A 27,647-nucleotide genomic window follows, 5' to 3' on the forward strand; every position below is an offset into this window, starting at 1 on the left:
ACCAACTTGCCCCTAGATTCATACCGTTCCCCCACTTTGCTCACCTTCCAAAAGGCAATAAAAACACATCTATGCCGGCAGGCCTGGGACCATAAGCGATAGTTCCGCTCTGGCCAGTAATATGAATGAGGGATGATTGATTGTTTTTACATTTCTTTCTACTTTTTCTTAACGTTTTGACTGTATTGTACAATTTTTTATCTTTGTTTATACTTTATTCTGTAAGACGCCCTGAGTCTGCAAGGGGAAGAGTGACCTATAAATCTAATAAATCTAATAAATGTTATTATTGTTGTTGTTGTTGTTGTTGTTGTTATTATTATTATTATTATTATTATTATTATTATTATTATTATGTCAATACAACACAGCAAACGAGATCACTATGCTGGATTTCGTATTTCATCACCAGTCGGGCGCTTCCCAAGCACCTAGGACTGCGTGATGTAGCAGCGAATTATGTTTGCCGATCCCAGTAAAGCGGCCTTTTGCAATTGACAGATGGAGATTTTGTCAATTCCGATGGTTTTCAAATGTCCTCTGAGATCCTTTGGCACTGCGCCCAGCGTGCCAAGTACCACTGGGACCACTTTCACTGGCTTATACCAGAGTCGTTGCAGCTCGATTTTTAGATCTTCGTATTTCACTAATTTCTCTAGCTGCTTCTCCTCAAATCTGCTGTCCCCTGGGATTGCGATGTCGATGATCCATACTTTCTTTTTCTCCACAATCAGGATGTCTGGTGTGTTATGGTTTAGAATTCGGTCAGTCTGAAGTCGGAAGTCCCACAGTAGTTTTGCTTGCTCATTTTCAACCACTTTTTCGGGCTTATGATCCCACCAGTTCTTTGCCACTGGTAAATGGCAGATCTGGCACAAGTTCCAGTGGATCATCTGTGCCACAGCATCATGTCTATGCTTGTAGTCAGTCTGTGCGATCTTTTTGCAGCAGCTGAGTATGTGATCGATTGTTTCATCTGTTATTGTTATTATTATTGTTGTTATTATTATTATTATTATTATTATTATTATTATTATTATCGGACACAAACCTTGTGGGGAGGCGGAAGAAGATCAACTGAATTAGGATTAGAGTAGAAGACCTACAAGGTCCCTTTGAGGGATTAATTTAATAGATTAACTCTATTATTCTGTAATAATTTTATTTCTTGACTAGTTTAGAATCTTATTCTCTTTGTTGTGTTCTCTCCTCTCAAGGGTCGTGTGCAGATGTGGGTGGATATATTTCCGAAAGATATGCCTCTTCCCGGCCCTCCTGTTGACATTTCGCCTAGAAAGCCCAAAGGGTAATTGATGACATACATTTCTTCTTTGTCCTCAAATACTGTATACACTTGCTAATATCCAGCATCTTTCATAAGGCAGCATTTCTTATTCGGAAAAAAATAAAGACTCCCTTAAACTGCCCCCCACCTTGCAATTACAGTAGCACATCCAACTAGTTTTTGTGACACAAAAGAAGAACAGACAGAATCATCATGCAGTCAGGTGGTAGGGAAAGCAAGAAGGATGCTTGGCTGCATAGCTAGAGATATAACAAGCAGGAAGAGGGAGATTATGATCCTGCTATGTAGAGTGCTGGTGAGACCACATTGGAATACTGTGTTCAGTTCTGGAGACCTCACCTACAAAAAGATATTGACAAAATTGAACGGGTCAAAAGACGGGCTACAAGAATGGTGGAAGGTCTTAAGCATAAAACATATCAGGAAAGACTTAATGAACTCAATCTGTATAGTCTGGACTGGAGGACAGAAGGAAAAGGGGGAACATGATCGAAACATTTAAATATGTCAAAGGGTTAAATAAGGTTCAGGAGGGGGAAGTGTTTTTAATAGGAAAGTGAACACAAGAACAAGGGGACACAATCTGAAGTTAGTTGGGGGAAAGATCAAAAGCAACGTGAGAAAATATTATTTCATTGAAAGAGTAGTGGATGCTTGGAACAAACTTCCAGCAGACGTGGTTGGTAAATCCACAGGAGCTGAATTTAAACATGCCTGGGATAAACATATATCCATCCTAAGATAAAATACAAAAAAATAGTATAAGGGCAGACTAGATGGGTCATGAGGTCTTTTTCTGCCATCAGTCTTCTATGTTTCTATGTTTCTAGTTAAGTAGCCCCTTAGCCAGCAGAAAAATCCAGTTTTTTTGTGAGGGATCTGAATCAGGGTTGGGTTCCAGTTTCTGTCGCTGCTAGTTCACTCAGTGGTGCGTTGGGCTGGTTTATGTTTGTTTGTTTGTTTGTTTGTTTGTTTGTTTAGTCCAATACATAATACACATTGAAGAGAATAGATATGTAGTAATATAACTAAAGAAACGAATAGAAGAAAAGATATAAAAGTATAGGTGAACATATTTGAAAGGAAGAAAAGATAAATGAGATAAGGAGAGACAATTGGACAGGGGACGGAAGGCACACTGGTGCACTTATGCACACCCCTTACTGACCTCTAAGGAACCTGGAGAGATCAATCGTGGATAATCTAGGGAAAAATGTTGGGGGTTAGGGGTTGACACTACTGAGTCAGGTAATGAGTTCCATGCTTCGACAACTGGGTTGCTGAAGTCATATTTTTTACAGTCAAGTTTGGAGCGGTTAATATTAAGTTTGAATCTGTTGCGTGCTCTTGTGTTGTTGCGATTGAAGCTGAAGTAGTCATTGACAGGTAGAACTTTGCAGCATATGATCTTGTGGGCAATACTTACATTGTGTTTAAGGCGTCGTAGTTCTAAGCTTTCAAGACCAAGGATTGATAGTCTGCTTTCGTAGGGTATTCTGTTTCGAGTGGAGGAGTGAAGGGCTCTTCTGATGAAGTATCTTTGGACATTTTCAAGGGTGTTGATGTCCGAGATGTGGTATGGGTTCCAGACAGATGAACTGTATTCAAGGATGGGTCTGGCAAAAGTTTTGTAGGCTCTGGTGAGTAGTGTGAGATTGCCAGATCAGAAGCTACATAGGATCAGGTTAACAACTCTAGAAGCCTTTTTGGCGATATTGTTGCAGTGGGCTTTGGCACTTAGGTCATTTGATATTAGTATTCCAAGGTCTTTTACTGAGTGGGAGTTGGCTGTGAGATTTTGTTTATTCAGTTTATATATGAGGTTCGGATTCTTTTTGCCGATGTGGAGGGTAGAATATTTGCTGGTTGATATTTGAAGTTGCCAGGTGTTAGACCAATCTGAGACAAAGTCGAGGTCTTTTTGGAGAGTAGATGCGTTATCCGTGGTGTTGAAAAGTTTTACATCGTCGGCGAAAAGAACACAGTTGCTTGTGATATGATCGCAGAGGTCGTTGATGTAGAGAATGAATAGAGTAGGTCCTAGTACATTTCACAGGCACACATAGGGATTATAAATTATCATTCTTCCTGAGTGACTTTATATTCTATTAACATGTGACTTTTCTCAATTTATTTTCTCTCCTTCCTCCTCAGCTACGAACTAAGAGTAATTATCTGGAATACTGAAGACGTCATTCTGGAGGATGAAAATATCTTCACCGGACAAAAATCAAGTGATATCTATGTAAAGGGGTATGTCTACTTGTACCCTTTTGGGGATAAATGACTTGCAGATCACGTAAATTATTTAACAAGGGGGAAATTAATTTCTGGTCAAAGCCATTCATCACTCTGGAGTCCTTGCCAGGTTTGCTGGAAATATGGCATTTTGTAGCATGACAATCAGGTGTTTTACAGCAATGGTTCTTTGCAAATCCAGTTTCCACTTAGAATTCAAAAGGCATAGAACTGATAAGAGAGGAATAAAATTCAAAAGTAATAGAGAATTCATATGTAGAAGTCTGAGAATTTAGTTGCAGTTGCACTTTTGTATACTTCTATCTCCCAACATTTATAAACAAGTTAAAAGGCAGCTTCCTTTGAATTTTGCTGACCTCTATCCAGGGACATTAGTTTATTTTCCTTTGTAAATCTATGGAAATGGTTTTTAAAAAAATGTCTAAATGCCTGAAGTTAAGTCAACAAAGCAAACACATACCCATTAAAAAAACCTTTAAAGATCACTTTAAATGATTATAAAATTTGGTAGCCCTTTGAGGATTCCAAGACTTTCTCAATCCCAGTTTATCATCAGTTTATGGTTTTAAAAATGGTAAAATGACCACAGAAAAAGTTAGGTAATATGGTCATTATTTTATTATTATTATTTATTGGATTTGTATGCCGCCACTCTCCATAGACTCGGGGCGGCTAACAACAGTAGTACAAAACAGCATGTAAATCCAATACTAAAACAGCTAAAAACCCTTATTTGTAAAATCAAACATACATACAAACAAACATACATACCATGCATAAATTGTAAAGCCCTAGGGGGAAAGAATATCTCAGTTCCCCCATGCCTGACGGCAGAGGTGGGTTTTAAGGAGCTTACAAAAGGCGAGGAGGGTGGGGGCAATTCTAATCTCCGGGGGGAGTTGGTTCCAGAGGGCCGGGGCCGCCACAGAGAAGGCTCTTCCCCTGGGCCCCGCCAAATGGGGATAGACAATTGACTTTCCAGAAGAGCTGAAGTGTCAATGAATCTGGGATTTGTAAGATCTCTTCTACGTATTGAGCACAAAATGTTAGTAAAGTATTTGGCTGTTTGTTTATTTACTGGAATGTATTATCTTTTCAATTCCAACAAACTGTTGTAAACAGTCTCCCTGGTGTGCCTACAGTATAGGTTTTGGGAGTAAAGTTAGGTCCTTTTGAGAATATCCATGGGGAATTTAGACATGCAAAAAAAAAAAGGATTGAGATTTGATTTTATTTATTATTATTTTTTTATTATTTGGATTTGTATGCCGCCCCCCTCCGAAGACTCGGGGCGGCTCACAACAAGTGAAAAACAATCCAATACAATCCAATTAATTAAAATATTATGAGTTTAAGAAAATCCCCTATACTAACACACACACATACAGGCATACCATATATAACTTCAACGTGCCCAGGGGAGATGTTTAGTTTCCCCATGCCTGACGGCAAAGGTGGGTTTTGAGGAGTTTACGGAAGGCAGGAAGAGTAGGGGCAGTTCTGATCTCCGGGGGGAGTTGGTTCCAGAGGGCCGGTGCCGCCACAGAGAAGGCTCTCCCCCTGGGGCCCGCCAACCGGCATTGTTTAGTTGACGGGACCCGGAGGAGGCCCACTCTGTGGGACCGAATCGGTCGCTGGGATTCGTGCGGCAGAAGGCGGTCTCGGAGATATTCTGGTCCAGTGCCATGAAGGGCTTTAAAGGTCATAACCAACACTTTGAATTGTGACCGGAAACTGATCGGCAGCCAATGCAGACTGCGGAGTGATGGTGAAACATGGGCATACCTGGGTAAGCCCATGACTGCTCTCGCAGCTGCATTCTGCACGATCTGAAGTTTCCGAACACTTTTCAAAGGTAGCCCCATGTAGAGAGCATTACAGTAGTCGAACCTCGAGGTGATGAGGGCATGAGTGACTGTGAGTAATGAGTCCCGGTCCAGATAGGGCCGCAACTGGTGCACCAGGCGAACCTGGGCAAACGCCCCCCTCGCCACAGCTGAAAGGTGGTTCTCTAATGTGAGCTGTGGATCGAGGAGGACGCCCAAGTTGCGGACCCTCTCTGAGGGGGTCAATGATTCCCCCCCCAGGGTAATGGACGGACAGATGGGATTGTCCTTGGGAGGCAAAACCCACAGCCACTCCGTCTTATCCGGGTTGAGCTTGAGTCTGTTGACACCCATCCAGGCCCCAACAGCCTCCAGGCACCGGCACATCACTTCCACCGCTTCGTTGACTGGGCATGGGGTGGAGATGTAAAGCTGGGTATCATCGGCATATTGATGATACCTCACCCCATGTCCTTGGATGATCTCACCCAGCGGTTTCATGTAGATGTTAAATAGCAAGGGGGAGAGGACCGACCCCTGAGGCACCCCACAAGGGAGAGACCTCGGAGTCGACCTCTGACCCCCCACTAACACCGACTGCGACCGGCCAGAGAGGTAGGAGGAGAACCACTGAAGCACAGTGCCTCCCACCCCCAACCCCTCCAACCGGTGCAGAAGGATACCATGGTCGATGGTATCGAAAGCCGCTGAGAGATCGAGGAGCACCAGGACAGAGGATAAACCCCTGTCCCGGGCCCGCCAGAGATCATCCATCAACGCGACCAAAGCGGTTTCCGTGCTGTAACCGGGCCTAAAGCCCGACTGCTGGGGACCTAGATAATCGGCTTCTTCCAAGGACCGCTGGAGCTGGAGTGCCACCACCTTCTCGACAACCTTCCCCATGAAGGGAAGGTTGGAGACTGGACGATAGTTGTTGAGTACTGCTGGGTCCAGGGAAGGCTTCTTGAGGAGGGGGCGCACAAGCGCTTCTTTATAGAGTGATGGAAAAACTCCCCTCCCCAAGGAAGCGTTGGTAATCTCCTGGGCCCAGCTCCGTGTCACCTCCCTGCTGGCCGAGACCAACCAGGAGGGACACGGATCCAGTAAACAGGTGGCGGAACTCACAGCTCCAATGGCCTTGTCCACTTCATCAGGTGTCACCAGATCAAACTCTTCCCAGACAGGTGGACAAGTACGTGCCCCAGTCACCTCGACTGACTCATTGTCAGTCGACTCTGTTTTACAATTGGAGTCGAGGTCGGCCCGGATCTGAGCGACTTTATCAGCGAAAAACGTGTTAAACTCCTCGGCACTACTCTGCAAGGGCTCCCCAACTCCCCCCTGGTTAAGAAGGGAGCGGGTCACCCTAAACAGAGCGGCCGGGCGGGATTCCGCTGATGCAATCAAGGCGGCATGGTACGCGCATCTTGCCGCCTTGAGCGCCACTTTGTAAGTCTTAATAAAAGCTCTTACAAGTGTTCGATCAGATTCAGACCTACTCTTCCTCCATCGCTTCTCTAGACGTCTCTTTTGGCGTTTCAACTCCCGGAGCTCCTCGTTGAACCATGGGGCTCTACGGGGTCTAGCGCCACGGAGAGGTCGCAAAGGCGCAATTTAATAGTTGTGGGCTGCCATCTTGATTTTCTTGGCACAGTTCCCTCTAGGGCCCTTCAGATACCCCCGTGACCTTTCTTAAGTCAACATTGAAACTCTGACTGCTGCGTGCAATACTAATAGGAACGTCTTTGGCTAGACATTACAATCCTAGGTTTAGAAAACTTAGAACTACGTCGCCTTAAACACAATCTAAGCATAGCCCATAAAATCATCTGCTACAAAGTCCTTCCTATCAATGACTACTTCAACTTCAACCACAACAACACATGAGCACACAGGTACAAACTTAAAGTAAACCGCTCTAAACTCGACTGTAGGAAATATGACTTTAGTAACCAAGTACTTGATGCATGGAACTCACTACCTGACTCTGTAGTATCATCACCTAATCCCCCAAAATTTACCTTTAGAGTATCCACTGTTGACCTCTCCCGATTCCTAAGAGGTCAGTAAGAGGTGTGCATAAGGGCACCAGCATGCCTTCCGTTCCCTGTCCTGTTGTTTCTCTTTTACTAGTATCATGTATATAAACATTGTTATATCTTTGTACACCACCATTATGTACTTGACAAAATAATAAAATAAAATAATTCCCAGAAGAGAATTCTGGGAGTTTACATATCTTAAAGTTGTCAAAAGCAACATAGAAGTCATCAACTGATTGCTAGGAGTGTCCTAAAGGTGCAAATATAGGCCTTCAAAGAAGTCCTCACTTGATCAGAATCTGTTGAAGATGCCAAGTAGGACTTTTAGGATCAAAAACAGCCTTTTGAATTTATTGATTGATTGATTGATTTTGTCCAATACACAATGAGGGTTTTAGTGGGTATACACATAGTAAAATACACGATGAAGGTTATAGAGGATATACTAATAGTAAAATATATCTAAGAAAGAATAGAAAAGAAGATATAGTAATAGAACCTATCAATGAAAGAATAGAAGAAGAGATATAGGAATAGAAGAAAGGAATAGGAGATATAGGAGAGCAATAGGACAGGGGACGGAAGGCACTCTAGTGCACTTGTACTCGCCCCTTACTGACCTCTTAGGAATCTGGATAGGTCAACTGTAGATAATCTAAGGGTAAAGTGTTGGGGGCTTGGGGATGACACTATGGAGTCCGGTAATGAGTTCCACGCTTCGACAACTCGGTTACTGAAGTCATATTTTTTACAGTCAAGTTTGGAGCGGTTAATATTAAGTTTAAATCTGTTGTTTGCTCTTGTGTTGTTGTGGTTGAAGCTGAAGTAGTCACCGACAGGCAGGACGTTGCAGCATATGATCTTGTGGGCAATACTTAGATCTTGTTTTAGGTGTCTTAGTTCTAAGCGTTCTAGGCCCAGGATTGAAAGTCTAGTCTCATAGGGTTTCGAGTAGAGGAGTGAAGGGCTCTTCTGTTGAAGTATCTTTGGACATTTTCAAGGATGTTAATGTCTGAGATGCGATATGGGTTCCAAACAGATGAGCTGTATTCGAGGATGGGTCTGGCGAAAGTTTTGTAAGCTCATTTGGAAGCTGCTAGGAAGCCAGTAGAGAGCTTGAAAAAGAAAACTCATGTATTCATGACAGCTCTTACCCCATCAAGAATCCTAAGATATGTTCTGTCGGGCTCTCTGGTAGAATCCTCCCCAAAATTCACAGGTACAAATTTCAGACACACACACGTTTGAAAATTCAAAACAATGTTCTTTATAATGAAAATTCACTTAAACCAAGCCCTCTTTTGGTATAGCAAAGAGCACTGGTCTCCAAACAAACTGGTAATTTGTACAAGTCCCTTATCAGTTCTGTGATACTTAGCTTGCAGCTGTGAAGTAATTCACAGTCCTTCTTCTTTCACAAAGTGACACACACTTTGCTCTGGTTTAGTTTCAAAGCGGGGAAAAATCAGCACACAAAAAGTCAAAGTCAGTAAAGCAGTCACGAAACACAACGATCAGATAATCCTCCACAATGGCCAAACCCACAGGCTGCTATTTATAGCAGCCTCACTAATTACCACAGCCCCACCCAACCACAGTTGGCCTCATTTTCTTTGATAATAATATCTCAGTTGTTGTTGCCTATGCATCGCTCTCCGCATGCGTGGCTGTATCATTAACTCTTGTTCTGAATCCAAGGAGGAGCTAGATAATTGATCTCCTTTTGAGCTGTCTGCCACACTCTTCTCCTCCCTGTCACTCATGTCTTCTTGGTCAGAGGAGCCTTCATCAGCAGATTCCACCGGGGGCAAAACAGGCCTGCAGCATGTGGATGTCTCCCCTGCATCCACAGTCCTTGGGGCAGGAGCAGGATCAGAACTAACCACAACAAGATACTTTGTTTTGATGCCAATCGCTTGACTACTTTGTGGGTCGCAAATTTCCATTTCACTTTTTCAATCTCCCTACATGCATCACAGATGGTTGAAAGGCCTTGAAGAGGATAAACAGGAGACAGATGTCCATTACAACTCTTTGACAGGAGAAGGGAATTTCAACTGGCGCTTTGTGTTTCCATTCTACTACCTCCCGCCTGAGAAACAGATGGTTGTTTGCAAGAGGGAGAACATATTTTCCTTGGAAAAGACAGAACGCAAAATGCCTCCAGTATTGGTCCTCCAGGTGTGGGACTTTGAACGACTCTCTTCTGATGACTTTCTGGGTAAGAAGGGCTGGGGTACTGAATGGGCACAACAAAAAAATACACATTTTCTACTCTCCAGCTTCCACAAGGGTCCAGGTGATATATGAAAATACCCCCATATCGTCTTCAAAGCTTACTCCTTCCACCTGCCAGCCATTTTTCCTTTGGTCAATAACTGGAAGGTACAATTGCTCTCACTTCCTTTCTGACTTGAAGGATATGTTCCTGTCTCTCAGCTATAGTAATAGCACGTAGACTTATATAGAAACATAGAAACATAGAAGACTGACGGCAGAAAAAGACCTCATGGTCCATCTAGTCTGCCCTTATACTATTTTCTGTATTTTATCTTAGGATGGATATATGTTTTTCCCAGGCATGTTTAAATTCAGTTACTGTGGATTTATCAACCACGTCTGCTGGAAGTTTGTTCCAAGGATCTACTACTCTTTCAGTAAAATAATATTTTCTCATGTTGCTTTTGATCTTTCCCCCAACTAACTTCAGATCGTGTCCCCTTGTTCTTGTGTTCACTTTCCTATTAAAAACACTTCCCTCCTGGACCTTATTTAACCTTTTAACATATTTAAATGTTTCGATCATGTCCCCCCTTTTCCTTCTGTCCTCCAGACTATACAGATTGAGTTCATTAAGTCTTTCCTGATACGTTTTATGCTTAAGACCTTCCACCATTTTTGTAACCCGTCTTTGGACCCGTTCAATTTTGTCAATATCTTTTTGTAGGTGAGGTCTCCAGAACTGAACACAGTATTCCAAATGTGGTCTCACCAGCGCTCTATATAGCGGGATCATAATCTCCCTCTTCCTGCTTGTTATACCTCTAGCTATGCAGCCAAGCATCCTACTTGCTTTCCCTACTGCCTGACTGCACTGTTCACCCATTTATATACCACTTTACAATGCTTTACAGCCCTCCCTAAATGAGGAGCTAACAATCTGGGTCCTCATTTTACCAACCTCAGAAGGATGGAAGGCTGAGTCAACCTTAACACGGTCAGGATCGAACTTCCTGGCAGTGGGCAGAGTCAGCCTGCAATACTGCAGTCTAAGCACTGCACTGCCAGGGCTCCGTAAGGAGCTCCTTATCTGAGCAGATAGTTTCCTGAGTGAATATGTCAATGAAAGTTCTCTTCATCCAGATAGAGTTGCCTGGTCTTTGAGTTCTGGCAACTGGACTTCTTTACAGACTAACAGAGTTGGAAGGGTCTTTGGGGGGTCTTCTAGTCCAACCAGTGATGGGCTGCTGCCTCTATGCGGGGTGGGGATAGACGCAGTGGGGATAGTAAGTTTATGCACTTTTTATACTTAATAGTTTTTATTGTCCTTCCTTCTCTCGTACCCTAGGATGATCCTTAATTACTGTTAAAATAGGAAATAATTAAATAGTATGTTTTTACCCATAAATGCTTTCATCGTTTTAATCATTATCTAGAACTGAACTTTTATAGCAATTAAAGAAAATTGAGCTACTTTCCTAATCTGTTATCATACTGAACCTTGTGGGTTCAGTGCAAAACCTTAAAATGTTATTGTGCTCCTCAACAAATAATTATTTATTTATTCATTCATTCATTCATTCATTCATTCATTGAATTGATTTGATTTGATTTGATTTGATTTGATTTGATTTGTATGCCGCCCCTTATTTTATTTATTTATTTATTTTGTCCAATACACAATAATACACAATGAAGGTAATAGAGGACACCTTCGAGGAAACAGAATTAGAGAAAGAATAGAAGAGAGAGTATAGGATAAAATAATCAATGAGAGAATAGAAGAAAGATATAGGGATAGAAGAGAAGATATATGGGATAATGCTGTCTATCATTTGTCCTTTTTGTGGCTATTCAAATAATGTGACTTAATCAACTGAAAAAGAGTCCAAGCACCTATTTGAGAACTTATCTTGGTCGGTAAGCCATTCCCACCCAGTCACATGACCTTTAAGCCATCCCCAGTCACATGATTGTCAAGCCACTCCCACCTGGTCACATGGCTAGGAAGCCACTCCCACCCGGTCACATGACCATCAAGCCACACCCACACAATAAGCCACACCCACAGTGTGATGGTAAAAAAATTTGCAGCCATTCACTGTTGTAATCATAGGTTTATAAGCACTGGAATTAGGAAATAAAATATTACTGGAGAGTGATATTCTAGGTCCAAATTATGTTCACTGGTCATATTCATCTGAAATACTTAGAGCTTAGTCAAGAGCCGAGAGTTGATCTTGGAAAGTTAATATGGCCCATTAAGTGTTTGATTAATGTAGAATTTTCTTCTGTGGTCCACAGGCTCTCTTGAAATGAACTTGAACGGCTTTCCTCGAGCAGCCAAATCTGCCAAGCGTTGTGACATAATAACAGAAAAGGAAGAAAACAAAATTTCCATATTTCAGCAGAAGCGGATCAGAGGCTGGTGGCCTTTCAGCAAAGCTGGAGAACTCACGGTGCGTAAGCAAAACCGACAACAACAACAAAAACAATCAAGGTTCAAAGGGTGGAAAGCATTTCATGCATGGTAAATTGAAGTGGTCTTGGCCTCAGTCTTTTTTTTCCTCCCCTGAATTTCTTTCTTTATCATCCCAGGTTCAACATTACAAAAATTGCAATCCACTCACTTGCTGTGGATTCAGTTTCACATAGGCTGGTTATAGTTATGGCTTGGATTGTGTGTGTGTGTGTGTGTGTGTGTTTGTAGATTTTTGTTTCCGTAGATTTTCACGGGTACTGGTATGAAAGTCTTGGCATATTCAGGTTTCTTCCCGTGTAAGTTTCAGATGTGTATGTAAGACATTTATTGCTGATAATGAAAATGAAGATTATTTATTTATTTATTATTTGTTTGTTTTGTCCAATACACAATAATACACAATGAGGGTTATAGAGGATATAATCGGGTAGAATGTATTAAAAGGGGAATAGAGGAGAAAATAAAGGAGTGAAATATAACTATGAGAGAATAGCAGAAAAAGATATAGGTATAGAAGAGAAGATATAGGAGATATTATTATTATTATTATTATTATTATTATTATTATTATTATTATTATTATTTATTAGATTTGTATGCCGCCCCTCTCTGCAGACTCGAGGCGGCTCACAACAAAAACAAAACAATCTATAACAAATCTAATAATTAAAAATCACTAAAAACCCCTTATTAAAAAGAAAACATACACACAAACATACCATGCATAAACTGTATAGGCCCGGGGGAGATGTCTCAGGTCCCCCATAGGAGAGACAATAGGACAGGGGACGGTAGGCACTCTGGTGCACTTATGTACACGCCTTACTGACCTCTTAGGAACTTGGTGAGGTCAACTGTGAATAGTCTAAGGGTAAAGTGTTGGGGGTTAGGGGATGATACCACGGAGTCCGGTAGTGAGTTCCACGCTTCGACAACTCAACTACTAAAGTTGTATTTTTTACAGTCAAGTTTGGAGCAGTTAATATTAAGCTTGTATCTGTTGTGGGCCCTTGTGTTGTTGTGGTTGAAGCTGAAGTAGTCTTTGACAGGCAGGACGTTGCAGCATATGATCTTGTGGGCAATACTTAGATCATGTTTGAGGCGTCTTAGTTCTAAGCTTTCTAGACCCAGGAGTGTAAGTCTAGGTTCGTGGGGTGTTCTGTTACAGGTAGAGGAGTGAAGGGCTCTTCTGGTGAAGTATTTCTGGACATTTTCGAGGGTGTTAATGTCAGAAATGCGGTATGGGTTCCAAACAGATGAGCTGTATTCCAGGATGGGTCTGGCAAAAGTTTTATAAGCTCTGGTAAGTAGTGTGAGATTGCCAGAGCGGAAGCTACGTAGGATTAGATTAACAACTCTTAAAGCCTTCTTGGCGATGTTGTTGCAATGGGCTTTGGCATTTAAGTCTTTAGTTATTAGTACTCTGAGGTCCTTGACTGAGATTATAGATTATAGCTGTCTGCTATAAAAGTTTATCTGCCTTGGAATATGGCCTCTGGTGAAGCCGAGAGGCAAAAAGGAAGCAATATGTTCCCTTCCATATTTGGATATACCAGAGTGACTCGACAAATAATCACACAAACACACACACACACATATATACATAAACATACATACATACATACATACATACATACATACATACATACATACGTGTGTGTGTGTGTGTGTAAAATTAAATAACAAAATGAAATGAAATAATAAATAATAATAAAAAATAAAAAGTTAAATTAAACAAAACAAAAATAAAATAGAATAAAAATAGCAATAGCAGCAATAGCTTTTAGACTTAAATACCATTTCACAATGTAGTTTACAGCCCCCTCTAAGTGGTTCACAGAGTCAGCATATGGCCCCCAACAATTTGGACCCTCATTTCATCGACCTCAGAAGGATAGAAGGCCGAGTCAACGTTGACCCTGGTGGGATTTGAACTGCTAAATTGTAGGCAGCCGGTAGTCAGCAGAAGCAGCCTGCAGTACTGCACTCTAACCACTGTGCCACCATTGCTCAAATAAAAAAAATGAAATGAAATGGAATAATTAGTCTTAGCTGAAAGCATAAAGTGTCATAAGACATGTATAAATGAGGCATGTATAAAGGAGGGGGCGTTTGCCTGGTGCACCAGTTGCAGCCCTATTTGGACCGGGAGTCACTGCTCACAATCACTCATGCCCTCATCACCTCGAGGCTCAACTACTGTAATCTCTCTACATGGGGCTACCTTTGAAAAGTGTTCGGAAACTTCAGATCATGCAGAATGCAGCTGCAAGAGCAATCATGGGCTTCCCCAAATATGCCCATGTCACACCATCACTCCGCAGTCTGCATTGGTTGCTGATCAGTTTCCGGTCACAATTCAAAGTGTTGGTTATGACCTATAAAGCCTTTCATGGCACCGGACCAGATTATCTCCGGGACCGCCTTCTGCCGCACGAATCCCAGCGACCAGTTAGGTCCCACAGAGTGGGCCTTCTCTGAGTCCCGTCAACTAAACAATGTCGTTTGGCGGGGCCCAGGGGAAGAGCCTTCTCTGTGGCGGCCCCGGCCCTCTGGAACCAACTCCCCCCAGAGATTAGAATTGCCCCCACCCACCTCATCTTTCGTAAGCTCCTTAAAACCCACCTCTGCCATCAGGCATGGGGGAACTGAGATATTCTTTCCCCCTAGGTCTCTACAATTTATGCATGGTATGTTTGTATGTATGTTTGGTTTTATAAATAAGGGTTGTTTAGTTGTTTTAGTATTGGATTGTTACATGCTGTTTTTATTACTGGTGTTAGCCGCCCCGAGTCCACGGAGAGGGGCGGCATACAAATCCAATAAATCAATAAATCAATAAATCAATCCCAAAGGTTGGATTTAGATTGCAATTCACTCTGCTTTAAAAACTCACTGACTATATTCTCACACCATCCTAAACTGGCACAGTTTTGAGTTCTTTTGTGGTGAAGCCAACTTATTGGGTAACAATTCATTTGTCTTGTGCAACCTTTAGGAAAAAAAGAGTTAATTCAGAAAAGAGGTTAATGGGGTTAACCTGTATTATCAGCCACTGACATTTTATGTAACGTTGGTTTCAGTGTTTTGATGATTGTTCCTCCTCTACTCAGCACTGACTAAATTTCAATTAGAAGAAAAGATTTATGGCAGAAGACACAGCTGCAATTAATCCAGGCACATTGTGCCTCTGAGGCACGGTGAGAGCCTGAAAGGAAATGTCACTTTCTAAGACATAGAAACATAGAAGTCTGACGGCAGAAAAAGACCTCATGGTCCATCTAGTCTGCCCTTATACTATTTTCTGTATTTTATCTTAGGATGGATATATGTTTATCCCAGGCATGTTTAAATTCAGTTACTGTGGAGTTATCTACCACATCTGCTGGAAGTTTGTTCCAAGGATCTACTACTCTTTCAGTAAAATAATATTTTCTCATGTTGCTTTTGATCTTTCCCCCAACTAACTTCAGATTGTGTCCCCTTGTTCTTGTGTTCACTTTCCTATTAAAAACACTTCCCTCCTGGACCTTATTTAACCCTTTAATATATTTAAATGTTTCGATCATGTCCCCCCTTTTCCTTCTGTCCTCCAGACTATACAGATTGAGTTCATTAAGTCTTTCCTGATACGTTTTATGCTTAAGACCTTCCACCATTCTTGTAGCCCGTCTTTGGACCCGTTCAATTTTGTCAATATCTTTTTGTAGGTGAGGTCTCCAGAACTGAACACAGTATTCCAAATACTGCGCTCACCAGCGCTCTATATAGCGGGATCATAATCTCCCTCTTCCTGCTTGTTATACCTCTAGCTATGCAGCCAAGCATCCTACTTGCTTTCCCTACCGCCTGACTGCACTGTTCACCCATTTTGAGACTGTCAGAAATCACTACCCCTAAATCCTTTTCCTTTGAAGTATTTGCCAACACAGAACTGCCAATACAATACTCAGATTGAGGATTCCTTTTCCCCAAGTGCATTATTTTACATTTGGAAACATTAAACTGCAGTTTCCATTGCTTTGACCATTTATCTAGTAAAGCTAAACCATTTACCATATTACAGACGCCTCCAGGACATCTTTCCTACCTGAGTATACTGTGATTTCCTACCCAACTCAGTGCAAGCAGATATAACAAGTCCCATAGATGCTTTTTCAAAAGGCAACCGGCTTTTGTTTTTCCTTGAAGACGTTTCACTTCTCAACCAAGAAGCTTCTTCAGTTCTGACGGAATAGAATTATTTATTGGCAAATTGTGATTGGACACACAAGGAATTTGTCTTTAGTGCATATGCTCTCAGTGTACAAAAAAGAAAAATATACATTTGTCAAGAATCATGAGGTACAACACTTAATGATTATAGGGGTCAAATAAGCAGTGAGGAAACAATCAATATTAATGAAAATCTTAAGGATACAAGCAACAAGTTACAGTCATACGGTCATAAGTGGGAGGAAATGGGTGATAGGAATGATGATTAAAAAAACTAGTAGTAATAGTAGTGCAGACTTAGTAAGTGGTTTGATTCATGCAGTATACAGGTCCTCAACAGAAGGCAGATTGACAGCAACTGTTTTTTCTGCAGTTCTAATTATCCTCTGAAGTCTGTGTCAGTCTTTTGTTGGGTTGCAGAACCAAACCAGACAATTATAGAGGTGCAGATGACAGACTCAGTGATTCTTCTGTATCAGCAGCTCCTTGGACAGAATGGTAGTGAATGGAAGGATTTATATTCCTTGCAGTCTTCTAGTTGTTAGCACTCCCTCTGAGAGTCCCTGAGGCCACCTGGAAGTTTAATGGTGTCCTCAAGGTCACCTGAATAATGCAAATGGGTGTGGAACCTTCTTGGAATTGCTGACTGTGTTACAAACAGCAGATAGGTGTTGTTGTATCCAACTGCCCCTGTTTGGAAAGGGCTGCTCAATCTTAATGTAGATGGCCCCTTGGATCCTTCTTTCAAACCAGTGGTCCTCTCTGTCCAGAATGGGGATTTCATTGTCTTCAAAAGAGTGACCTTTATCTTTCAAGGGCAGATGAACTTCTGAATCTTGTCCTGATGGGTTTGTTTTCCTATGTTAGGCCACACATTTGTGAAGTGGTTGTTTTGTTTTTCCCATGTACAGCTCTATACATGTCTCACTGCATTGTTCTGCATGCATGCATGCATGCATGCATGCATGCATCAATCAATCAATCAATCAATCAATCACATTACAGTGATACCTTGTCTCACAAACTTAATTGGTTCCGGGATGAGGTTCTTAAGGTGAAAAGTTTGTAAGACGAAACAATGTTTCCCATAGGAATCAATGGAAAAGCGATTAATGCGTGCAAGCCCAAAATTCATCCCTTTTGCCAGCCGAAGCGCCCGTTTTTGCCCTGCTAGGATTCTCCTGAGGTTCCCCTCCATAGGAAAACCCACCTCCGGACTTCTGTGTTTTTGCGATACTGCAGGGGAATCCCAGCATCGCAAAAATGAGCGCTTTGCTGGGAACAGAAGTCCAGAAGTGGGGTTTCCCAGCGAGGGGAGCTTCAGCGAAATTGCAGCATCGCAAAAACATGGAAGTCCTCGAAACCCCACCTCCGGACCTCTGTGTTTCTGCGATGCTGCAATTTCACTGAGGCTCCCCTCGCTGGGAAACCCCACCTCCGGACTTCCGTTCCCAGCAAAGCGCCTGTTTTTGCAATACTGGGATTCCCCTGCTGGGATTCCCCTGAAGCATCACAAAAACACAGAACTCCGGAGGTGGGGTTTCCCATGGAAGGGATCCCCAGCAGTGCAAAAACGGGTGCTTAGCTGGCAACGGAAGTCCGGAGGTGGGGCATCCCAGCAGCAGCGGTGGGTTTGTAAGGTGAAAATAGTTTGTAAGAAGAGGCAAAAAAATCTTAAACCCCGGGTTTGTATCTCGAAATGTTTGTATGATGAGGCGTTTGTAAGGCGAGGTTTCACTGTACTCCGTTTGCATCTGGGTATTTTACCTGTGGTCGTGGGGTGGGTCAAGCTTCTGCCTTAGTGTATTTTGGGGTTTAAAGTGTGTGTGTATATCATGTTGGTTGAAAATCTTCCTGAGCTTTTGAAATATTCTTGCAAAGTATGAATGAATCTGCATAAACATTCAGATATATAATTAAGTTTAATGAAAAGAAGGACTAGGGGAGACAGGATAGCAGTCTTCCGATATCTCAGGGGTTGCCACAAAGAAGACAGAGTTCAATCTATTGAGGGTAGAACAAGAAGCAATGGGTAGAACAAGAAGCAATGGGTGGAAACTAAACAAGGAGTGAAGTAACTTAGAACTAAGGAGACATTTCCTGACGGTTAGAACAATTAACCCGTGGAACAGCTTGCTTCCAGAAGTTGTGAATGCTCCAACACTGGAAGTTTTTAAAATATTGGATAACTTTTTGTCTGAAGTAGTGTAGGCTTTCCTGCCCAAGCAGAGGGTTGGATTAGAAGACCTCCAAGCTGTTGTTGTTGTTGCTGCTGTTGTTGTTATACAATGTTATGGTCCGGAATGTGTAGTTCTGCCCATTGCCAGACTTAGAAACATAGAAACATAGAAGACTAACGGCAGAAAAAGACCTCATGATCCATCTAGTCTGCCCTTATACTATTTTCTGTATTTTATCTTAGGATGGATATATGTTTATCCCAGGCATGTTTAAATTCAGTTACTGTGGATTTACCAACCATGTCTGCTGGAAGTTTGTTCCAAGGATCTACTACTCTTTCAGTAAAATAATATTTTCTCATGTTACTTCTACTCTTTCCCCCAACTAACTTCAGATTGTGTCCCCTTGTTCTTGTGTTCACTTTCCTATTAAAAACACTTCCCTCCTGAACCTTAGTTAATCCTTTAACATATTTAAATGTTTCAATCATGTCCCCCCTTTTCCTTCTGTCCTCTAGACTGTACAGATTGAGTCCATTAAGTCTTTCCTGATAGGTTTTATGCTTAAGACCTTCCACCATTCTTGTAGCCCGTCTTTGGACCCATTCAGTTTTGTCAATATCTTTCTGTAGGTGAGGTCTCCAGAACTGAACACAGGATTCCAAATGTGGTCTCACCAGCGCTCTATATAAGGGGATCACAATCTCCCTCTTCCTGCTTGTTATGCCTCTAGCTATGCAGCCAAGCATCCTACTTGCTTTTCCTACCGCCCTACTTCAGAGAGACTGAAAGAGTTTGAACTGCTGGATATTAAAAAATAGACCACTATCCCTTTATATCCATGTTTCTCAACTTGACAACTTTAAGAGTTGTGGACTTCAGTTCCCTGAATTCTGTGATTTGAAGACCACATCTCTTAAAGTTGCTAAATTAGAGAAATTCTGATGAAATATCTGAAGATGAAATATCCAAAGATAGTAGAAATATCAGAAGAAACCAGGAATTAGTCAGATGACGAATCCCCAGGCTGCTGGAAAGTGGAAATTCCAGTATTTTGCCTAAAGAGATAAAATTCCAGATAGTAGAGCAACAGCACTTTCCAAAAATCGATAATTCTATTTAATCTCCCTTTTAGTTTCTGAAATCTTATCATGGGAGACGTAACCCTAAAGCCATAACCACATCCTTTTAATACCACTGAAATCGGATAAGCTGTTAATCACATCCTTTTTAGACCACAGTAAGCAGATAATGCATTTCGAGGCGTTTGGAGCGCGCAGAGAAGATCCATTTGAAATTTGCATGGACAGTGAAACAAATACAGGGAATCCTCAACCTTCAACAGTTCATTTAGCGATCGCTTGAAGTTACAATGGCACTGGAAAAAAGTGACTCAGGACCATTTTTCGCACTTACGATCCTTGCAATATCTCCATGGTCATGTGATCAAAATTTAGACCCTTGGTAACTGGCATGAATTTATGATGGTTGCAATATCCCAGGATCATGGGATCCCCTTTTGCAACCTTCTAACCAATAAAATCGACGGGGAAGCCAGATTTACTTAACAACCATGCTACTAGTCCTCAGAGAGGAGTAGTATAGATTAGATTAGATTAGATTAGATTTATTGGATTTATATGCCGCCCCTCTCCGCAAACTCGGGGCGGCTCACAACAATAATAAAAAACAGTACATAATAAAAATCCAATGCCCACTAATCTAATTACAATTTAAAATTAGTAATTTCATAAAACAATCCCAATATATATAAAAAAACAGGCACACAGTCAATCAATCAACAAAACAACATGGGCAAGGGGGAGGTGTTTTAGTTCCCCCATGCCTGTTGGCAGAGGTGGGTCTTAAGGAGTTTACGAAAGGCAGGGAGGATGGGGGCAATCCTAATCTCAGGGGGGAGCTGGTTCCAGAGGGTCGGGGCTCCCACAGAGAAGGCTCTTCCCCTGGGTCCCGCCAGACGACATTGTTTAGTCGACGGGACCCGAAGAAGGCCGACTCTGTGAGACCTAACCGGTCGCTGGGATTTGTGCGGCAGGAGGCGGTATGCAAGTAAAACAAACAAACACTAGCTTAACAACTGCAGTGATTCACTTGGCAACCAAGTCAAGAAAGGTGATAAAATGGAGCAAACCTCAAGTCACAAAGTCTCACTTAGCAAGACAAAAGTTCGTCTCAATTGTTGTCATAGGTTGAGGACTACCTGGATAAGAACTAGGAAAGCTTAGAACCTTCACATATGCACTAAATCAGAACAGAAAGAATAACAGAGATTTGTTTGTTTGTTTGTTTGTCAAAATGAGTACAAGATAATCATTAACAACAGGATTTTGGGGCTCAATTGCAATTGTGAGTCACAAAATGTGACCCTGGGACCTCAGCCATCATAAATACATGCCAATCAGTAGTAGGTTGCTACTGGTATGGGCCACGCCATAGCTCTGGTAGCAAAAATGGAGCTGCGAGTTCAGCTCTGGCTGACCGGTGGGCACATGTGTGAGTTCAAGTAAGATTTTGCTTCTGCGCATGCGCAGAAGCAAAAAAATTGCCAAAATCTCTTCCATGCATCCCCTCATGAGATTTTGCTTCCTGCGCATGCACAGAAGCAAAATCTCGCTTGGACATGCATGCGTACACACCAAACACATGGAGCTGCGCGCGGAGCGTTCCGGTAGCAGCAATAAGTAGGACCCCCCTCCTGGTATTGCCAAGGGTCCAGGTTTTCATCATGTGATCCTGAGAATGCTGCAGTGAAAATGGTCATCATTTTTATTTGAACTTTTATTTGAACTTTGGTCACTAAAGAAATTGGGGGGCGGGGTTGTTTTTTGTTTTGGGAAATGAATTAATAGAAACAGAATTGTAAAGTATGAAGTATTAAGCAAATTCATTTTGTATTCTTATATATATATGTGTTTTTGTAGATTTTCACGGGTATATGTATGTAGATTGTTCTGAGTTCGGGTTTTGCCCCGTGTAATATTTTGCATGTCTATGCAACGTTTCGGTGAAATCACATTCACCATCATCAGGCTGAAGTTGTAAGCTTCATGCGTGCTGCTGTAAATATAGTTATATTATAGAACTACTTAGGATATCACGCCTAATCTACAACAATTAACTAATCAGCATACCTCAGCTACATCAATGACCCCAGTGACTCACCAGGAAGTTTCTACACAGCAGGCAATTGCTGAGCCATCGAACCACACCCAGCCACCAGTATTTATAGAAGGAAGGCAGCTCAGGTCTCGCTGTGTTCGCCCTAGAACAAGGACAGAAACACCAGCCTGAAGATGACCCAAGCGTTCATTACTAGATCTTTAAATATTTTGAACCAAAGTTCCATCTGCTTTTCAATGCAGGGCAAAGTGGAAGCTGAATTTCATCTCGTGACGGCCGAAGAGGCTGAAAAAAATCCTGTTGGCAAAGCCCGGAAGGAACCAGAACCTTTGGAAAAACCCAAGTAAGTGGCCCAATTTATCCAGGGGTGAAATCTATTTACCTTCCTTACCGGTTCGGATGCACAAGTGAGTGCCACCATCACACACGCTTTTTCACCCTCTATGCATGCGCAGAAGGCTTTGCGCATGCATAAAGGGTTAAAAACAAGAACATGGCGACGTCCAGGCAGATAGGTTGAGCCTCACACTGCTGTCATTACCAGTTCTCTAAACAACCAGTGGTCACTGCTACCGGTAAGTCCGAACTGGGCCAAACCGGTAGCACTTCACCAGTGAAGGGTTCCCTGTTGCTGGCGCTACCAGTACACTCCTAGTGACTAGCTCGGGCGCGTGCACGTCCGGTGTGCACACCTGCCCACATGAGATTCAGCTTCTGCTCATGCGTCCAAAATGAAATCTCACGTACCGATTTTCGATGCGGGTTTTTTTTTTTGCTTCCGTGCATGTGCAGAAGCAAAAAAACCTTACCAAAAGTTGGCAAAATGATTTAAGGTTTAATTGGATTTGTATGCCGCCCCTCTCCGAGGACTCGGGGCGGCTCACAACATATACAAGAACAATAATAAAGCAATCCAATTAATATACATAAAAAGCAATCCATAAAATTCTGGTTTTAAAACACATTCTCTCAGCAATCATGCTAAAAAACATTCGTTGGTCAGGGGGAAGATCTATTAGTACCCAGCCTAGCAACAAAGATGGGGTTTTAGGCTTTTTTGAAAGTCGAGGAGGGTGGGGGCAGTGCGAATATCCGGGGGGAGCTGATTCCAGAGGGCCGGCCCCCCCACAGAGAAGGCTCTTCCCCTAGGTCCCGCCAGCCGACGTTGTTTGGTCGACGGGACCCTAAGGAGACCAACTCTGTGGGACCTCACCAGTCGCTGGGATTCGTGCCGCAGAAGGCGGTCTCGGAAATAGTCTGGTCCTATGCCATGTATGCCAAATCTCATGCGTGTGAATGTCCTTGCACAAGATTCAGCTTCTGTGCATGTGGAGAAGCTGAATCTCGCGCGGCATGCATGGGCACACATTGGGGACATAGAAACGCATGCGCATCTCCATTTTTCATACTGGGATGGTGTTATGGACCGTCCATGGACCAGAATATCTGTGAGACTGCCTTCTGCTGCACGAATCCCAGCGACCGGTTAGGTCCCACAGAGTTGGCCTTCTCCGGGTCCCATCGACTAAACAATGTTGTTTGGCGGGAGCCTTCTCTGTGGCGGCCCCAACCCTCTGGAACCAGCTCCCCCCGGAGATTAGGATTGCCCCCACCCTCCTTGCCTTTCGCAAACTTCTTAAAACTCACCTCTGCCACCAGGCATGGGGGAATTGAGACATCTCCCCCCCTGGCTTATATAGTTTTATGTATGGTATGCTTGCGTTGAATAGTTTTAAATTAATGGGTTTTTAGATACTGTACTTTTTAAATATTAGATTTGTTTATGATATGCTGTTTTATTATTTTTGTGAGCCGCCCTGAGTCTATGGAGAGGGGCGGCATACAAATCTAATAAGTAAATAAGTAAGTAAGTAAGTAAGTAAGTAAGTAAGTAAGTAAGTAAGTAAGTAAGTAAGTAAGTAAGTAAGTAAGTAAGTAAGTAAGTAAGTAAGTAAATAAATAACCCAATACTGCACTTCATCCCTGAATTTATCCCAGGTTTATTATACCTGGACAGGTGATGAAGTGATGAACTTTAAGTCCATCCTGAAGCCTCCCATTCTCCAGGATTCTCCTTGACCGGGTGCCACCTTTTGTTTATCGGACACAAAATGCTAAATCAGCATAAACGAGAAACAAAGCCATTACTATGATTTATTATTTAATCTCCTCGTCAAGACATTCGAAAGATGGCTATTTTCCAAGAATGCTGACCATCTGCCTTACATTTAGATTCAGTTGTGTAACTATGGCTTGGAAAGACCCTAGGAAGTGGGCAGATTTGGGGGAATAGTGTGTCAAGTCAGTGCAGAAGTTGGTGATCAATTAACAGCTTGCCACACTATCTATAGAAGGCCTTGATGTTTAGGGGAACTTGGGAGGGGTGATTTTCATGAGGGAACAGATGCAGCCACAAAGCATTCTTTCGAGGGGTTCAAGGCCATCCTATGCCCACCCACCTGGGTGGAAGTGGAAGGAGGACTTGCCATGCTGGCATGATCTAAGTGAGCAATGTGACAAGTTTGCAGGTGGGGGAACAAGGGATGTGAACTTTCAACTGGGTGGAAAACTCAGATTCAGGTTTCTCGGTATAGGTGCCAGGATGGCTCTGGCAATAAATGAGGAGTACAGTACTTTGAATTGGACTTTGATTTAGTTTGGATGCTACCTGGAATCTTGACAAGGGTGGGCAAGCAGCAAAGCCAGAGATTACCCACAATTATTAATTTCCAATATAAATACCTCTGCTCAAATATTCCGAAGCTCTTTCTTCCCAGCCTGGCCATAGTATTCTAAAAATAAGCTAAGCCAGGAGAAATGTATCAGGTGTGTCTGGGAACGAGTTTCCTGGAAAGGATCTGTATTGTCAGATGGAATTTATCCAGTTGCGAATCACATGCAAAAGGAGACCTAAAGTGATATAGGGAGGGCATGGCCAATGCCACGGCACGCGGAGTTCCCCGCACTCTGCAGGGGAATCCCGAATCCCAACTGCCTCGAGACCCAGTATGGGTTGGTACTGGGTCAGAACCTCAACCTCCCTGAGGGGAGGAAACAAAGAGAACCACTGGTTCCTCCCCCAAAAACCAACACCCGCCGAGCTGCTCTCCTTCCTGACAAGTGGGAGAAGAGGGAGCGACGTCGTCTCCCCGACAAGCTTCTCTCCTTCCAGGAGGATTTCGTCCCGCTGGTGGCTCTCGGGTAGGACTGACCAGGTTCCTCTGCCACTGCTGCTGCAGTAGCAGCGACAAAGGCACCCCGATCCATCCTGCCCGGGAGCCACCAACGGGAAGAAATCCTCCAGGAGGGAGAGCAGCTCATCGAGGAGACTCTGGCAAGCGGGAGAAGCAGGAGCGACGTCATCTCCCCGAAGCGGGAGCGACGTCGTCTCCCCGAAGCGGGAGAGACGTCGTGCTCTCCTTCCTGGGTGGGGCGGTGAGATTCGGCTGCTGCACATGCGCAGAAGCCAAATCTCATGTGCACGCTTCGTTTCTTCCGGTGGAATGGCGCTCCATGCCGTTCCATTTGCTGCCCAACCCTGAATATATTGTCTATGGCACCTGGCTTTTGGCATACCCTGTGTGTATGGGTGTTTATTACACACACAAGCAAACAACTTTCAGCCAAAGAATGAGATGATGACTCATTTTTATACATATTCACGTGTCTGGCAATATTACTAAGTTTTCTTTTCCTTTCTTCTTTCCCTTTCTAGCCGGCCCGACACATCCTTCTCCTGGTTTGTGAATCCTTTCAAGTGTTTGTATTATCTGATCTGGAGAAATTACAAGAAATACATCATTATTGGCTTGATCCTAATTATTTTAGTTATCTTCTTAGTACTCTTCATCTACACACTGCCTGGAGCCATCAGTCGTAGGATTGTTGTAGGAAGTTAGGAAGAATCCCTCATCCATGCAATTTATTAAAATCGAAATAAATAAAAACTTGGCTTTTATTCATGCTGAGAGCACCCCCTAACTCAGAGGGGTCCAACCTTAGCAACTTTAAGTGGACATCGACTCCCAGAATTCCCCAGGCAGCAAGATTGGACACCTGTGATCCAGGGGCAAAATGCTCCTGTTTGCTCATGCCTGTCAATCATCAGGGAGCCAGTCGCAAAAGGAAACATAGAAACATAGAAACATAGAAGACTGACGGCAGAAAAAGACCTCGTGATCCATCTAGTCTGCCCTTACACAATTTTTTCCTATATTCTATCTTACGATGGATATATGTTTATCCCAAGCATGTTTAAATTCAGTTACTGTGGATTTACCAACCACGTCTGATGGACGTTTGTTCCAAGGATCTACTACTCTTTCAGTAAAATAATATTTTCTCATGTTGCTTTTGATCTTTCCCCCAACTAACTTCAGATTGTGTCCCCTTGTTCTTGTCTTCACTTTCCTATTAAAAACACTTCCCTCCTGGACCTTATTTAACCCTTTAACCTATTTAAATGTTTCAATCATGTCCCCCCTTTTCCTTCTGTCCTCCAGACTATACAGATTGAGTTCATTAAGTCTTTCCTGATACGTTTTATGCTTAAGACCTTCCAGCATTCTTGCAGCCCGTCTTTGGACCCGTTCAATTTTGTCAATATCTTTTTGTAGGTGAGGTCTCCAGAACTGGACACAGTATTCCACATGGGGTCTAACCAGCACTCTATACAGTGGGATCACAATCTCCCTCTTCCTGCTTGTTATACCTCTAGCTATGTAGCCAAGCATCCTACTTGCTTTCCCTACCGCCTGACTGCACTGTCCACCCATTTCGAGACTGTCAGAAATCACTACCCCTAAATCCTTCTCTTCTGAAGTTTTTGCTAACACAGAACTGCCAATACAATACTCAGATTGAGGATTCCTTTTCCCCAAGTGCATTATTACAAAGAAAGGAAGATGAGGCTCCGCCTACCGGATGCCACCATTTGGGTTCTTTTATCCTCTGTGCATGCACAAAACATTCTGTGCATGTGCAGAGGGTAAAAAAATCCAAATGACAGCATCCGGGTGGGTGGCCAGAGTCTCATGCTCCCTTTACGACCGGATCTCTGACAACTGACAGGCACAAGAGCATTGAGAACAAACCAAGAGCATTTCACCCTTGCTGTGCGCTAATCTTTTCTATCAAGATATTTTGGGAAGCAGGGTAGTAAATATTATAATTCTTTCGATCGGTGGGTTTCTATTTTTTGTTAAAAAAAATCAATTTGAATTGTGCAATCGTTTTTCTTCAAAAATTTCCCTAACTTATAAAGCTTTTATATACAATGACTCTCTCACAACTAGGTGTTAACGTACATTTTTAATGCAAATTTCCTTCATGCCATTTTTGTTATGTATGGATTTTCAAAAATATGAATGTCTCCATTGTAAAATTAATACAGATTTATATGAATATAAGTACATGTGGGTTTTGTGTGTGGATTTGGAGCTTGGAAAAGATGGAGGGATATCGGCACCCTTTTTAACTAACAAAATAATATCTGTTCAGTGTTCTGTCGGGCTCTCTGGTAGAATCCTCCCAAAAATTCACAGGTACAAATTTCAGACACACACACGTTTGAAAATTCAAAACAATGTTCTTTATAATGAAAATTCACTTAAACCAAGCCCTCTTTGGGTATAGCCAAGAGCACTCGTCTCCAAACAAACTGGTAATTTGTACAAATCCCTTATCAGTTCTGTGATACTTAGCTTGCAGCTGTGAGGCAATTCACAGTCCTTCTTCTTTCACAAAGTGACACACACTTTGCTCTGGGTTAGTTTCAAAGCGAGGAAAAATCAGCACACAAAAAGTCAAAGTCAGTAAAGCAGGCACGAAACACAATGATCAGATAATCCTCCACAATGGCCAAACCCACAGACTGATATTTATAGCAGCCTCACTAATTACCACAGCCCCACCCAACCACAGGTGGCCTCATTTTCTTTGATAATAATCTCTCAGCTGTTGCTGCCTATGCATCGC

The 27,647-nt window shown here is 42.6% G+C and overlaps 1 protein-coding gene across 2 annotated transcripts in view; it reads left to right on the forward strand.

The window, feature by feature from the left end:
• FER1L6 (fer-1 like family member 6) overlaps positions 1–27,079 on the forward strand; it is a 126,651-nt gene extending 99,572 nt beyond the window's left edge. For both annotated transcript variants that reach the window (XM_070748264.1, XM_070748263.1), the window contains exons 36-41: positions 1,218–1,306; positions 3,461–3,559; positions 9,413–9,654; positions 11,958–12,112; positions 21,914–22,014; positions 25,387–27,079. In XM_070748264.1, coding sequence (XP_070604365.1) covers positions 1,218–1,306; positions 3,461–3,559; positions 9,413–9,654; positions 11,958–12,112; positions 21,914–22,014; positions 25,387–25,570 — 870 coding nt within the window. In that variant the 3' untranslated portion in view covers positions 25,571–27,079. The remainder of the gene's footprint in view (positions 1–1,217; positions 1,307–3,460; positions 3,560–9,412; positions 9,655–11,957; positions 12,113–21,913; positions 22,015–25,386) is intronic.
• Positions 27,080–27,647: the final 568 nt, after the last annotated feature.

The sequence above is a fragment of the Erythrolamprus reginae genome, chromosome 3 (assembly GCF_031021105.1).
Source record: "Erythrolamprus reginae isolate rEryReg1 chromosome 3, rEryReg1.hap1, whole genome shotgun sequence".
NCBI classification, from domain to species: domain Eukaryota; kingdom Metazoa; phylum Chordata; class Lepidosauria; order Squamata; family Dipsadidae; genus Erythrolamprus; species Erythrolamprus reginae.